This window comes from Phragmites australis, chromosome 8 (assembly GCF_958298935.1).
Source record: "Phragmites australis chromosome 8, lpPhrAust1.1, whole genome shotgun sequence".
NCBI lineage: Eukaryota > Viridiplantae > Streptophyta > Magnoliopsida > Poales > Poaceae > Phragmites > Phragmites australis.
In genome coordinates this window covers 4,171,256-4,187,642 of record NC_084928.1, presented here as the reverse complement: position 1 = coordinate 4,187,642, position 16,387 = coordinate 4,171,256, and the positions used below count along the sequence as shown (strand labels likewise).

The 16,387-nt window shown below is 42.9% G+C and overlaps 2 protein-coding genes across 2 annotated transcripts; one reads left to right on the top strand and one right to left on the bottom strand.

Moving 5' to 3' along the window:
- The first annotated feature begins 7,756 nt into the window (after positions 1 to 7,756).
- LOC133925783 (uncharacterized) lies at positions 7,757 to 8,497 on the top strand. The gene is made up of 2 exons (XM_062371536.1): positions 7,757 to 8,036; positions 8,117 to 8,497. Exons 1-2 carry the CDS (start codon positions 7,874 to 7,876, stop codon positions 8,305 to 8,307), a joined length of 354 nt encoding a protein of 117 aa, XP_062227520.1. The 5' UTR covers positions 7,757 to 7,873; the 3' UTR covers positions 8,308 to 8,497.
- A 1,898-nt stretch (positions 8,498 to 10,395) lies between these two features.
- On the bottom strand, positions 10,396 to 10,824 carry LOC133927541 (uncharacterized). Its single transcript, XM_062374010.1, has one exon. The coding sequence runs from the start codon at positions 10,822 to 10,824 to the stop codon at positions 10,396 to 10,398; it is 429 nt and encodes a 142-aa protein (XP_062229994.1).
- Between the last annotated feature and the right edge of the window lie 5,563 nt (positions 10,825 to 16,387).

Below are 16,387 nucleotides of genomic sequence, written 5' to 3'. Positions count from 1 at the left end.
GCTAACATCATGAAGCCAGCTAGTGTAGTCTCAATTAAGGTACTACGCATGGATGCACGAGCTACCATTAATGTAGTGCTTTTACATTGCACCAGCTGCATTAGCAAGCATCAGGATTAGTATACTAGTGCCACCCACTAGCCTGCGTAACTAATCACAGAGTGGCATCGGCACAGTTCGCCACGATCGCATGTAGTATATAAACAGCTAGCACAGGTTGACGAGGCTTGACATGTACTTCCAAGCGCGCCCCATAATCTGTTCGGCTCCTCCTCCTCCTCTTCCTTGTTCAGCTCAGCTCGGGCTGCAGATTGAGAAGCCGGCCGCCATGAGTTGTAGAGTCCTCGCTCGGTTGCTCCTCCTCGTCGTCTTCCTCGCGTGTTCTTCCGCCGCCCCCGTCGGCTCCTCGCGCCCTCTCGGTACGTCTGATCACTCACGTGATTTATTTTGGTCTGGGATCTCTGAGCGACACTAATTAACATATGGGATGGAATGCGCGCAGCTGAGGGCGACGATGCGAGGAAGCTGTGGTCCGCGGCCGCCGGCGGCATCGGGAAGAAGGTTTGGAACAGGCGGTCCTTGGGGACGAGGAGTTCGTTGCGGCCGCCGCCGCCGCGGTCGAACAGGAATAGGGCCAAGTCGAATCCCGCGCCTCCGCCGTCGAGGGTGTGATAACGATCGACCTGGTCGTACGTTTCCCCCTGTTGTGTAATTGTGTTCCATGGACGCCACGGTTGCTGCTTGCTACTGTTACTACCTAGGCGCACACACGTGTGTAGTTTGGACATTCGTGTATCTATCGCTATTTAAAAATAATAATCTGTTTTTCTTATCACAGCTACTACTTGCTATTGGTACAATCTTTTAAGTATACTAGTTTCTTGCGTGCGCACTTGAACGCTAGCGATAACAGTGTTGTAAAGTATAAAGTTATGTTTTATTGAATCTATGTGTTTTTTATGAAGTGTGAGGTAAATATTAATAAAAAGCTTTGTGGTGCATATTGTTAGGTTTTTTTTTATGTGCTTCATGACAAAAAAGAATGCAAACGGCTTTATTAATGGTGGAATTTTGAGTCTGCATTTTTTTTCTTGAAAGGTAGAGGATTTTTTTTTTACCAAGCAGAATATGATCGGGTTTTATCGTGTGGGATATACAGGCTATGTGAATTGAGAGGAGTTTCTTAAAATTTGTAAATGTGGTTCTTCCCTCTCGTTTATCGGTTTTTTTTAATTCATCTTGATATGAGCTGTATAAATGTATGCAGAGGAGGTAAAAGTTTATGCAGAATTAAGCACTTCCTCTGTTTGTTTCATTAAGTTGATCTAAGAAAAGGGTGAGCGAAGCAATCTTAATGGGGAAACATTGAAGAATGGTGAACTAAATGTTGTAATTTTCGTGTCTAGTAACACGGCAAAGAGAAAATTGTGTTGGATTAATGGTTGGAGTGAACAGGAAGCGACATGTATATCGGTTTCCATGCTAGCATATAAATATTTTGTTACATTGATGGTGAAGACAAGGTATGCATTTTTTTTTTTCATAGTGGCGTAGTGAATGATGCTTGGAGATGGTAAATCTAGTATTGTCGCAGATTAAGCGTACTACTGATTGTTAAGTTTAATACACTGTAACATGGATTTAACAGCCAATAGCACCAGAGGTACTACCGAATATGTTTATATACTTCTTATCTGGAATTATAAGAGCAGTTTTGGTGTCTACTTGTTGGTGGATGCTGAATTATACATTGTTGAGCTATACATGGCCGCCATTAGGGGAGCTTGACATTATTGTGCTGAAAGTGTCTAGGTTGAGGAGCACATGGTAATAGTGGTTGGCTATGGTTAGTTCCTTGATACTTTTGATGTTCTAACAGGATATATATACACATAATGTCACATGAGGGGCAGTGACAGTGCTCCGACCTATGGGCAGGACGTTAAGAGGCTGGCTAACACATGCCGGATAATATAGGTTCAAAAGCAAGCTCCAACAAAAAAAGGGAACACCAGGCTCTTTCCTGTGGCAAAAGACAAGCAGTGCTTCAAAATCAAAATGTGGTCATTGTTTTAGCTGGCTGTAGGTAGAAGAGGAAGGAATGATTAGCATCCTCGTGTTATAGCTGCAGGGACAATAGTAGAAAAGTGGTATGTGACTCAAGTAGCCTTCATTGTTTGTTTTGTCATGTATGAGGAGCTTTGAGCTCAGACGCTTTTGCGGGTCCACTTGTGGCTTGCTGGGAAGTACCTCTGCGTGGATACACAATAATGTAACAGTATTAGTATTAAGATTGGTCGTAAAAGGCAACATGTAAATTGTAAGGTAGGAGGAGGGTTATTTCATACTGCTAGGTTGCCAAGTGGAGCGATGGGTCGCTCGCTGCTTTGGGAGTATCATTTTTGTTCTTTTTATGGGTGTTATTGTCCTCCTAGGCAAATAGGAAAGTATATGTGTAAAATTGCGTCAATAGGATGAAGGTTTAAATGCATAAGGGATTAGGTAGTGAATAGAAGAAGCCATGCTTGCCTTTGCAGTATACGTGTTATCTTGGAATAGTCTTTTTCGAGTAGAAGAATATTTAGGCGAACCAACAACATCTATGCATGTCATAGAGATAAACACTCAGTATAGTATGCAATAGAATGATGAGCATATTTATTTCATGTGTATTGCTGATGGATAGTTACGGGAATTCAGTTTTCTTCAATGGCGTTTCACCATGTTCCAGTGAAGGGGGAGCAGTCTGTAGCATAAATTTAGTATATTGGTATTATATCACAATAAAAAGTTATTTTATGTGTTTATATGTTATTTAATAGGATACAAGAAAAAATGCATTCTTACAATATCTGTTGGTATGTTTTCGGTAGCCGTTTTTTCAATCTCTGATTCTAATGAAGGTGTGATGTTTCTGGATCTAGATGGTATGGTAGAATCGGGTAGAGTGGCATAGGAATCGATAGGACAATTCTGTGTTTGAGATGTTAGTTGGGTGCTTGATGATGTTGGATAGGTGAGTGCATGAATCAACATCTGGGAAGCTGCTGGATGTTTATGTTAGGCATCTCTTGTATGTGGAAGTGCATGTTGTCTCCCATAAGAAGTAATGATAGAGTTGACTTGATATGATTTTTGGAGATTATAGTAGCTGTGATCTGTTAAGGTAATTGCAAAAGTGAATTTTAAGGATACTATGGCTGCAATGTCCGGTGGTGTGTCATTTGCTAATCTTGCTGTTCGTAGGACCTGCTGGACAGGTTTACCTACAATACGACGTGCAACCTCGCCAAAAGCTATCATTTCAGCTTTAGCGGTTCCATCATTGCCAATGAAACACAATTTGTATCTACATAAGTTGATTTGCACAAGGTATCAATCGGTGCAAACTTAGTTGTATAGTAAGGAAAGGTAAAGTGATTCTTACTTGAAGCGGTAGCCTGTGCAGGAGCATGCGTTGCACCTGTAACCATCACCATTTGGTATGTAGGCTCGGCTGCATCTATTACATGATGGGAACCACACCACGGAGTGGTTAACACTAGGCGGACGATAGTAACAGTACAACGGTATCCACCTTTCTATTATTGGTATTGTTCAGTGATTGTTAGAAGATGAAGTCAACAATGGAAGAATGATTAGTTATGATGTGTTATTTAGAGATAGGAGGTAGAATTATGGTGGGAAGAATAGCTGGCTAAATAGGCAGTAGGAATGAAAGGATGCACATTGTATATCGGGAAGTCGTATGGATCTATTGCTTCTAAATCGTTGAACTACTTATCTTCGAGTTGAAGTGACGCTCGTAGCGGCACTGCTTGTTCTGTAGAAGCAATGATACGTTTGATTGGCAGCTGCTGATTGTGTACGCTGTACATGAATGTTTGTGAATAAATATGTAGCAATAGTGCAAAAGAGAGTGGAATGGAGAGTGACATAGGGATGTCATGTACTGGTGTGGAGCAGTTTTAGTATTGCATACATGTTATAAAATTGTTCAGCTTCTAAAATTGTGGGATTGAAATACCAGCGACATGCAGTATTTCCGCTCAAGTATTCTTGACCTGTTTAAATTAAGGAATTTGAAGTGCTATTGTGTGATCGTGAAGTAGTAGTAGCTGTGTGTAAGATTATGCTTACCTGCATAGGTTTTCATGAGATTGCTAACAACAAGAACAATAATTGGCTTAGCTTGTTCTTCATTGTAAATGTCGTTGATGTTAAATTCAGTGGCTCGCTGCCCCCACAGAGTTAACCTGACCTCAGCATTGCTGTGGGTAAAGAGAGTTAGTTATGTATAAAATCTTATTGGTTGTATCTGTGATGAAGCGGTGCAAATATTAGTATATGACATCGAAATACCTGAGATCCCTAAGTACCACATCTCTGTTTAGAGTGGGTATTGGTTGATTTGGGAGTTGCACGAAGCGTGTGTCAAACTTTAGTGATTATGGCAAGGACATCTGTAGCGATTGGTTCATCTTGGGCCGGCCCCGTCTGCTGCTCGCGCCCTCTCTGTACGTCTGATCACTCGCGTGATTTATTTTGGTTTGGGATCTCTGAGCAACGCTAATTAGCATACGGGATGGAATGCGTGCAGCTGAGGGCGACGATGCGAGGAAACCATGGTCCCCGGCCGTCGGCGGCATCGGGAAGAAGGTTTGGAACAGGCGGTCCTTGGGGACGATGAATTCGTCGCCGCCGCAGTCGAACAAAACGACGTTCATGCCGAGGCTCGCGCCCCCGCCGCCGACGGTGTGATAACGATCGACCTGGTCATTTCTCCCTGTTGTGTAATTGTGTTCCATGGACGCCACGCCATGGTTGCTGCATGCTACTGTTACTGGCTAGGCACACACACGTGTGTAGTTTGGACGTTCGTGTGTATCTATCGCTATGCAAAAAAAAAAAAAACAATTTGTTTTTTTACCACAGTTACTAGTACTTGCTACTGGTACTGTCCATCTCTGTAAGTATATACGTGTGTTATTTGGACATTCCTGTATTTGTCGCTATGTAAAATGTCAATTGATATGTTTGTTTCGGTATGCCCTTTTTCCCCTATTTTTTAATCTTAAATAAAAGAAAAAACATGTCATTAATGATGAGGAAATTTTAGGTTCACTGGTTTTCGCGAAATTAATCTGATGCCATTGGCTTCAAAACTATTTCGGTCCATGCCACTCTGCCGAGCAATTCAAAACTTATTCAGTCCATGCTAGTATGCCACTTCGCCGAGCAGGAGACGAGATGTATTTCAGTAAAGACGTTTGACGGTGCCAAATCATCTAGGTGCCTTATCGACATTTTTTTTTTGTCGTAAAAAAAAGTATATGTTGCAGTGCTACAGACACTACCTCCAGCAACACCGTTTGGATGACTGTCATATGTCCTTAACGTGAATCTCAAAGCGGTAGACAAAGTCCAAATTGAAAATTATCCTTCATGCTTATTGCTTGACATATATGATTAGCTTAAGTGAGTCTCGTTCACTGTTTTGAGATCCACGTTAGGAACATGTGGCAGCTGTCTAGACGGGTACTACATGAGGAGACGTCTACAACATCGTTGTATAGATTTTTTTTTTCTTTGTCTCTCCCTTCTTTCTCTCTTGCATGCTCTATGTTCGCTTTCATTCTCTTCCACCTCGTGCACAGGAGCACACTGCCACCCAAAAATCTATCGCATGAGAGCACATGATCGTGCTAGACCTCGACTAGGCCACTGTCGTTATGGACTACCACCGCTGTGGATGGCTAAACGTTTTTGCCCTAGGGCGTCAACGATGCGCACCGCCGAGGCCTGTCACAGATGTAGCGCGCATAGCTGTAGCATATGATAGGGCAGCAGATCGTGTAGCAGCCTATTTGTATAGGGCCGGATTTGGTGTCAACGATATGGTGGGTGGCACCATAGCGAGCTTGAGGATGGGGCCATGGCAGCTCGGCGGCCCTCGAATCCGCCTCCCTCCCCCCAACTCTTTTTGCCGGCGCTAGCACCACCTCCCTCCATCAACATAGCCTCATTCTCTATCTCCATTGTCCCAGCTCCCATCATTCCCCGCCGCCCATCTAGTCTCTCCCCGCATCTCTAGCACTTGGAGTGGCTTGGATAGGGTGGGATGAGGGACAAGGAGAGAAGTGACCGATGCTAAGGGCTTGGCCGAAGCTCAGCAGCACTGCCATTGGTATGGTTGGGGCTTCTTAGTACGCGTTAGAGAAGGGGATAGGGAGAGAAGGGGATGCAAAAGGCATTATGGAATTTTGTAGCCCTTAGACGCTTGAGTGTGGGCGCTAACTCAGCGATACAATAACAGCCAAAGATGGCAATGGCATGAGCCTAAAAAGTTTTGGAAAAGTGTAATAGAAACGATGGCAATAATCACGAAAAGCAATGGCAATAATCAAAAGTGTAATTGAAACGATGGCATAAAATTAATTTATGTGGTGATTATAAGTGCTGCTTATGACGTCTCCCACAATACAGCTAGTTATTTAGTTGTCAAAATCAGATTTTTATCTATATGGAGGAGAGAGTAACAATGAGAGATAAAAGTTAGACTATTAATAGATAGTCTACCTATTTAATCTATTGAATGTGTGCCTATATAAATTTTATATATAATGCTACATTTAAATTATTGAAGATGTCATTTATAGTATTAACTATTAGTGACATATAACTCTTATAGATAGTAGATGTTTCAACTGTTGGAGACACTCTTATTTAGGCCTGGTTTGAACACGAGAACTCTGTCCATTTGTACGAGAATTGAACCGTTTCATATTCCGTTTGCAGAGAGATACACGCACAGGAGCATCTGTGGCCTGCATGCGGTTGCGTATGGAACGGTAGGAGCAGACAACACAGCTCGAGATCCGCCGATTAGTACATCTTTAAAATGTTTGTCGAGTCAAATTTAGTATAGATCACAAATCAACACTAACGATGCATGATTACCATGCAGCAAAGTCCACCATATAAGCGAAGTGACTATGATTATTTAGTTGCAAGGATGCTTATACAAATTAACAGCCGACGGATGCTACATAACTTTCCATGAATCTGTCTCTATACGGGGATGTCGTATACGGCCACTCCACCGGATACTACTCCTACAGTCCCAGTATAATTTTAAATCCACAGGCGCACAGACTAAGAAGATACTAAGAACCTGTTTGGTTCATAACTAATTTTATTACCTATTACTATCTAAAGTTAGTCTTGCCATACTTTTGTGATAATAAAATTGACTAATTAATTTTTCATAAATTTTAGCAAAATATTGTATTTATGGCAAGTGAGCCAGAGACTAAAAAAGCTAGGCAAATAAGAACGATGATAGCAACCAAATACTAGTTATCAAAACTTTAAACTTAGACGTGACAAATATAGTTACAATATAAATATGCCCTGGCCTAATTCTAAAAAGAAGCTAATAATATCAGACTACGCATACTCCTGTTGAATGGGATGGTACAACTATTCATCTACTTTCTCAACATTGAAAATAGGTTATGGAGTTAAAATATTACAATAATTAGTCTGGGAACCTACCATGAACATACAGTGAACCAATGCATCTGGAGAAAACAGACTTAGATATGCTGCAGGATCATTGATGCTTTTATTTGAAATGCAAAACAATGAATCTAACATCATTAGCTAATCCCAATTAAAAAACCGCGCGCGAGCTGCAATTATTGTGCTAATACATTGCACCGGCCGCATCACAGCAAGCAGGACTGCACAGTAGTATACTGCTACCGCCTACTAGCTAGCCTGGTTAGTTCCAGATCGGCATCGATCGGCAGTTCGACACCCTCGCATCGATCCGATCGGCGGCATGTACATATACAGCACAAAGTAGACGATGCCGCGGAATCTATTCCTCCTCCTCGTTCAGCTCAGGCAGCAGGTTGTCAAGCTCCGCCCCGCCGTCATGTATCGCAGGCTCTTCGCTTGGCTGCTCGTCCTCGTCGTCCTCGTCCTCGTCTGTTCTTGCGCTGCCACAGTCTGCTCCTCGCGAACTCTTGGTACGCCGTCTGACTTGCATAAGTAACTCTGGTTTGGGATTTCTGCTGAGAGACTCTCTCTAACTACGTACGGGATGCAGATGCGGGCGGTGATGCGAGGAAGCTATGGACCGCCGGCGGCGGCGGCGTTGCGACTGCCGGCAGGGGTTCCCGCGTCGGGAGGAAGGTTTGGAACAGGCGGTCCTTGGGTGACAGGTCGTCGTGGCTGCCGCCGTCGCCGCTGTCGAACAGGGCCACGGCGATGCCCGCGCCCCCGCCGCCGTGGGTGTGATGTCGACTTGGTCGCCGCTAAGCTTCCGTTATTTGGGCACAGTTGCTGTTTACTGCTGTTACTGTCCGTCTCTGTGAGTAGTGTATATGTGTGTTATTGGGAGTTTGCAATGTTGTTGCACTGTCGCTATGTAAAGATTGTTATTTGTGTTTGTTTTGACACTCTTTGTATTTGAGATTATATGAATCATTATCACATTTATGATCATTTTACATGGCTCGAAAATCTGTGAGTAAATAAGTCGCTATGTAGTCGTCTGAGCATGGTACTTCTTTTAAATTTGATTCACGACTAGTTGTGAGTCCCTTTTCACAGGAAGTCGTTTAATTTCAAGCGACGCAGCTATGCAGAGTCCATTTATCTGTCATTCATATTCTGCAACATTATTAGAGGTTTTAAAATCTAATTGGACAACACCTTGGAGCGTGAGCAATCCATCAAAGAAGAGCTTCCAGTGATCTTCGATCATGTTCGACCTTGTTTCTTTAACGCTTGTCTATTCGGCGATGAAATCCGCTAACTCTTCGGATTTTACGCTTGTGCGTGGTGCGTAGCTTACGTCGAACTCATTTAGTTCTACCGTCTATTGCGTGATTCATCTAGTAGCTTTCTGATTGCGTATTACATCCTTCAGTGGATACGTCATTATGACGGTGATCCTGTGCGGTTGAAAGTAGTATTGTAATTTCTGGGAAGACATCAAAACTGTACATATCAGCTTCTGTACTTGCAGGTACCATAGCTTAGCATCGTGTAAAACCTCGCTTACGTAATAAACAGGTTTCTGGACCTTAGCCTTTTTCTCGGGGCATTCCTGTTCGACCACCAGTACCGAGCTTAGAACTTGTGGGGTAGCTGCAATATACAAAAAGAGCTCCTCTTTTTTGTTAGGTAGTGTAACGATTAATAGAGACGATAAGTACATTTCTAAGTCCTAGAAGACGCACTCCGCTTCTTCCATCCACTCGAACCAATCTTGTTTCTTCAACAGCTTGAAGAAAGACATCCCTCGCTCTCCCATCTTGGAAATGAATCGACTAAGAGCAGCAATGCAACCTGTTAGTTTCTGGATCTTTTTCAGTATTCGAGGTGATTGCATCTGGTCAAGAGCCTCAATTTTGCGCAAGTTGGCCTCAATGCCTCTACTCGACACCAGGAAGCCGAGAAGCTTACCGGACGGCATGCCAAACGTGCACTTTTCATGTTTGAGCATCATGCGATACTTCATGAGGTTGTCGAATGTTTCTTTGAGATCGTCAATCAATGCACTTTCGGCTTTTGATTTGACTACAACATCATCGACGTATACTTCTACATTGCCCCCGATTTGGGGTTGCAGACAGTTTTAAATATTCCTTTGATACATAGCACTAGCGTTTTTTAAATCGAAAGGCATCTTTACATAACAAAATACATTGAAAGAAGTAGTAAAAGCAGTTTTCTCCTCATCCTCTAATCCCATGCTAATTTGGTGATACCTCGAATAGTCATCTAGAAAACATAATAACTCGCAGCCTGCCGTAGAGTCGACGATCTGGTCAACGCACGGGAGAGGAAAAGGATCCTTGGGGCAAGCCTTGTTGAGGTCGGTGAAGTCAACACACATTCTCCATCTGCCATTGGTCTTCTTGACGAGGACGGGATTTGCGAGCCATGTAGGATGACGCACTTCTCGAATGAAGCCCGCCTTTAGGAGCTTATCGACCTCCTCCTGGATGGCCCACATCCTGTCTTTCGCAAATCTTCGCTGCTTCTGCAGCCAGTTTATGCTCAATCACCTCCTTGGGGACCCCAGGCATATTGAACGATTGCCATATGAACACTTCTTGGTTTTCCTGGAGGAAGGTGACGAGCTCGAGTTCCTATTTGGGGTTAAGGTTCAGATGGGTCGAGGGGCACTGCCTTGATGCAACCATCGGTCTTTTTGTTGTCCCAACCTCTATTGCTCTCGCGTAAAGCCTTTTTTTTACACGACAGGAAAAGCTGGATCTAAGTGTTGGCTAGGTAAACGCCCGTCGGTTCTAGACAATCTTATTTTTCTGTACACCGTCGTGAGCCTTGCCTTTGGCGTTGTCGGATTTGGTAGCGCTAGCCAGACTTACGAGCCTGGAGTCTTTGGCCTCGACAATACCTTGCTGCCTTAGAATTTGCGTCCTTAGTAGCGATGGCCACTCGACTAAAGTGTTCAACTATATCCAGGCTTTGCTTCTCGCATCTGACTGCTGCGCGCTGATCTCCTTTAACCGTAATGGCCCCATTGGGACCCAGGATCTTGAGTGCTTGGTAGGCATAGTGAATCACTGTCATGAACTTGCCCAGCATTGGGCGGCTTAGGATCACATTGTACGCCGTCTTGAAGTCTGCGACATCAAAGGTCAACTTTTCTGTGCAGAAGTTGTCGGGCGTGCCAAACGTGACCGGCAGCTTGATTTGGCTGAGAGGCATGGTTGATGAGTTGGGAGTTATGCCGTGGAAAGGCACGACTCCAGCCTTAAGCTCTGACCTTTGGATTCCCATCTTGTGCAAGGTCTTGGAGAAAATGAGATTGTGTGAACTACCTCCATCAACTAGAGTTCTTGAAACCTTGATGTTGAGTATGGTCGGTTGAACTACGACCGGGTATCGACCAGGATGTGGTACCGCAGTCAGATGGTCGGTTTGATCAAAGGTGATTGGCTGTTCTGACCACTTGAGATACCAAGTGGGCCCACTTAGGGCTAGGTTGACTTCTCGCTCGACCGCCTTGTACTGTCTCTTAGACTCGTACGTGGTAGATCCTCCGAAGATGTGCTTGTGGTCAGCCTCGTGGAACTGGGGCTCATCACCCTCAACATTAGGCTTAACCTGCTTACTACCACGCTCAGCATTTGCCTTGATCTTCTCATCAAGTTTCTTCTTGAATACAAAACACTCGTCAAAGTTGTACTGGTTGCTCCCATGGATGGGGCACCACTTTCCACCACCTCGACTGAGGCCTTTGTTGTTCCTAGTGTTGCGCGATTTGTTCCTATCGACCGCGGCTATAGTCGTATCGGGACCCTTGCGCTTGCCACTGGGTTTGTTCTTCTTTCCTCTGTTCTTTGAGTAGTCGGGTTTGTCCTTGCCAGATTGGAGGTTCTTAGCGCGCACCTGCGCTTCCACTTATTTTGCGCACTTGTTAGCCAACTCAAAAAGCTCTATAACCGTGCGGATCTTCCGAGTAGCCATCTTTCCATACAAGTCTATGTCCTGAACACGTCATTTGAAGGCGATAATTACCGATTCATCTGAGATGTTCGGGATCGTGTTACGCTTGTCATTGAACCTACGGATGAAATCTCGAAGAGATTCGTTGTCGCCTTGGTGCAGCTGATGGAGGTTGTTCTTTGTTCCTGGGCACTCGAATATGCCTTGGAAATTGGCTATGAATTGAGCCTTGAGTTCTGCCCATAAACGAATCGAGTTGGACGGTAAGTTTAGCAACCAGGACCTTACGAGTCCATCAAGAGTGGTTAACAGGTAATTGCCCATTACTCGATTGTCACCACCGGCTGCTCAAATTACAGTAGTGTAGATCTGCAACCACTCGTTGGGATTGATCTCCCCGTCGTATTTCTGAATTGGGCCTGCTTTGAAATTCTCAGGCCACCGAATCGACTGGAGTTCACGTACGAAAGCCTCGCAGCCCTCGTCAAACTCTTCAGGAGTAGGTGGTGGAAGACTGCCACGCCTGTCTCTCCAAGCGGGGGAATCATATTAACCATCTCATCCTGTAGATCTACGGTCGTAGTAGCGAAGATCGTCTTCACGGTGTTCCTCACGACAGTTTTCGATCGCCATAGGTAGATCACGCCGGTTGTGAGGAATACGGTTCCTCAGATCTTCCTGATGCCCACGCCTATGGACAGGGCAGCTACAGTTTGACCCACAATATCGTTTTTGGGCTCGATCACTTGAGCTTCCCGTCTGGGATTCCCCTACTCGAGAGCGTTCTCGCCCGTGGCTCCTCGAGCCGAGACAGTTCTGATTGGGGTGGGGGGTTGGAGTTGCGGGGATTGTTTGCTCGAGCGACTTGGTTCTGAGCCGCATTGAGTAGGATCTTGACTTGATTGACCATAGGAGTCAGTGGATTCACCGGATTCAATCCTGGAAGGGATCTAAGAATCAGATGAGCTCCTTGCACGTTAGCATCTGGAGTACTGAATATGTCGCTACTGAGGCTCAGTTACGGTCGAGCCGATGAAGCCTCACGATGACTGTTTGGAGGGAGCTTGTCTCTTAAGCCGTGGGCTGTCGCGGGTGTAGGTACACCCACCGAAAGTCATTGGGAGAGGCTAGGATGCATCTGCCTTCCCGTGGTCCGCCAGTGAAGGGCCGTGTCGGGTGCACGTACTGCTCCAGATGCGGATATTTCGAGTGGTAACTCGACGCCAGTATTGTTCGAGGGAAGTGAGTGGTATTTATAGGTTAGAGATCCAAATTTAGCCGTTACCTAACCACCCACTTTTTCTGTTAACACCGGATGATCCAGTAAGTATTTTCTCAGTCACCAGACAATCCAGTGAGAAGAAAAATCAGAGCCCCACCATGCCAACTGTGATTAGCCATTACGTTGAGAAATAGTCTGGTGTAGGCATTCGGTGAGAACACCATTAACATCGGACCATCAAGTCAGTTGGCCTTCAATTTTCTAACAACTCCAACCTTCTCTGCAAGAATTGCTCCAGTGCTCGTTTTGTCCCATCACCGGACTATCCGGTGAACAGAGTAACTTTAAATTGTCCGAAGCAACCTCTTTGCAAGAATTGCTCCGGTGCTCGTTTTGTCCATCACCGGACCATCCGGTAAACTGAGTAACTTTAAACTGTCCGAAGCAACCTCTATGCAAAAATTGCTTCGGTGGTCTTATTTTTCTATCACCGGATAATCCGATGAGTTCAACTTCAATTTCTCTAGAAAATTTTGCTTTTGTTGAAATTAGTCTTGTGCTCTAACTATACTATCACCGGACTATCCGGTGTCACACTTCTCAAAACTTTGGCCACGTGTCACTGAGAAAAGATTCCGGTGAATACCGCACTTACACACTGGATCATCATGTGTACTTAGTTGTCTTTTGTTCTAGACCAAGAGACAATGATTTGGTGAGAACAAATTGCACATTATCAGACTATCCGGTGGGGCTAACTCCACCAAGCTCGTCCAATTCAATCTTTTCTTGAGCTCTAACTTCACGACAAGTGAACAATGGGTTTCTATGAGCTACCTAATGCTAGAATTTCACAAGTGTACATTAAACCAAGTCTAGACTCAACTAAATCAAGCTACTACTCTTAGCTTCTCTTTATAGTATGGTCAAAAGACTAAGAAAGAATACTTATACTACTCTAAGTGTTCTTCATCTTATTTGTGACACTTAGCGCTAGAAGATCCTTAATCTTGATGCATATCTCCTTTGATCGTTCATATAATCAACTTAGGGACCAACAATACCCAATCATCATTGTGAACTAAAATTTTTGATACCCTTCAAAATAAATTTGTTAATCACAATGATATGGTTGTCATTAATCACCAAAATACTTACCACTTATCTAGTAGCCTAAATGCTACACTTACTCAAGAACGACTAGTATCTAATTGGGGCATTTGCAAATACCTCCTTAGTTTTTTATTTTTTGCAAAGATGCCACTCGAATGACAGTTTTAATGGTATTTTTGCAATTTTCTAGTGGTAAGCTTGTAATAACACCAGGAGTAGTGGTTCTTTGCAATTGCCCCTATCTTTGTATTCATCTTCTTTGTCTTGGTGGATAAGATGAAGGACTCTCTATCGACTACGACTGTATAGGAGACGGCATATCAACCCTACATAAAGAATGGACCCAAGCCCTGAAAAAAAGGGGAACTGATGCATCTGTAACTCGACGCAAGCATCAAGATCATAGGAGATACTCGACGACGTCATCCTTAGTTTAGTTTAGATCTGATCTGCTCACTGTAATAGGTCTAGATATATTACTTATACTCGAGAGAATACATATACATTATCATCCATACAGGACGTTCCAACTAAGGGCCCAAACCTGTCTAGAAGACATCACGTGTCTCGCTTCATGTTCAATCTCTGATCTTGAAGTTACCCCAACCAATTACGGACATATTGTCAAGACTAATCTTCAACATGTCAAAAACCGTTCGAACTCTTCGAAAAACGTTCGGTTTTCCCGATTTACCGAAAACATTTCTTGAATTTCATCAAAGTTCAACAAAAAAAATAAATAACTCAATCTTGTAAAATCAATAACTAATTAATCTGAGCTTCAAATTAAGTTAAACAAATTTTGTTGATTTCTTGTAACATGATATACATGATAAAATTATTTATACTCATGAAAAATCTGAATATTTTCTATAAGAAAATGTATTTGCTAAAACTAGTTAAATGCATAATTCATTTTTTGCTAATCCAAAAATCATGAAACCAATTTTTTAGTCTTCTTACATGATCCTATATTTTTTAAAAATATGTGAACTCTTGAAATAGTTATTGTAACATGCAGGATTGTGTAAATGTGTTGCAACTAGATTAATTCATAACTAACTCGTCGTATCTCCAAAATTAGTGAAACTACTTTTACGAGTTTATTTATACTATACTTTATGTAGGAAAAATAATGTTAAACATGAAAAAAAATTAATTACAGTGATGTTTCTTAACATGTTCAATTTATGCTTGTGAACTTTGTACAAATCATAAAGAAATTAATTAACTCAAAATGAAGTGAAACAAATTTTAAAGATCCTCTTAAGATACGTCATACACAAGAAAAATATGTGTTTACATGTTAATTTTTTTCTCAACGTAATGAACCAAATCATCATACTCGTACAACCCATTTCAATATTTTTATTTTCAAACTTTCTTCATATAAAATATGATGCAAACGATTTTATTTTAAAAAAAAATCACAAAGGGTCTTAGAATTATCTCTAATATTTTTTTTAAAAAATGTATTTTTTTATATTTTTTTATCTTAAATTTCGAAATTCGCTCGGTTTAGGAATTCTATGCGTCTCGACTTGATCAAATTTCATGAATTTCTACTAATATTTGTCGCATTTGTGAACCTGCTCTGGGGACGGACTCGGCCGGAACGCGGTCCGCTAAGAGGGCGACAGCGTCCCGGGCCTCCTCACGGCCTGGCCACGCAGCCTACCCATCCGCCTGGCAGCGATGTAGCCCATCTTCCCCATGACCGGTGTCTCCTTGGGCTCTGAAGGCTATATCTCCCCGTCGGCACTCGGCGCCTCGCCGGCTGTGCAGATGGCTTCCGTCCCGTCGCCACTCGGCTCTCGTAGCTACAAAAGTGGGAAATATCTAACGTCGCGTTTGATACGAGGGATCGATGTGTTATTATCGCAGCTGCTGCATGCCTGCACGGGGTGATTACCGGCAGATATTTCGGAGATCTAGGACGGAAAATCTTGAAGGATTTCGGAAATCTAGGACGGGAAAATCTGGAATCTAAACTGAAAATTAGGAATATCACAAAAGGCAACTGTGCGCTCAAGGAAACTATTCCACGATGGCATGGCATCTTGGGGATAACTTCAGATTAGAAAATTCTCAATCATATTTTTTTTATTTCATTCTATTCTCGATTCTTTTTTATATTTTCATTCTCTTTACTTTCTCTTATCTCTAACAGTTTCTTTTTGAAAGTATTCGTAAAGAGAAATAAGAGAGAATTTCGTTTTAAAGGGAATCCCTTTGTGACGAGAACTGTAAAGAGAAATCGTTGAAACGTTGAAAAAAAATTTCTTCGTGAAAAATTCTAGACCTGACAAGAATCAGTTGGAATAGTCTTACAACTTACGAAAATATCTATGACGAATATTTATGTCTTGTTTGGATGGCCAAATTCCCAGTCTACCCGCTTGGATGGGCTGAGGATGTGGGATCATGGATGTTTCATATTCCTCTTTAGATTCTTTTCGATGTCTATGAAACGGTGGAAAATATAAATGGCAAATCCAATTCATATGTATCGATGCCCATGTTATCTATCAGGTGTACATGATGGTGGTAATCACACTT

Coding starts and splice junctions, on each gene's coding strand:
- LOC133925783 (XM_062371536.1), top strand. CDS start 7,874: ATGCCGCGGAATCTATTCCTCCTCCTCGTTCAGCTCAGGCAGCAGGTT. Junction 8,037..8,116: donor CTGCTCCTCGCGAACTCTTG/GTACGCCGTCTG, acceptor TACGGGATGCAG/ATGCGGGCGGTGATGCGAGG.
- LOC133927541 (XM_062374010.1), bottom strand. CDS start 10,824: ATGGGAATCCAAAGGTCAGAGCTTAAGGCTGGAGTCGTGCCTTTCCAC.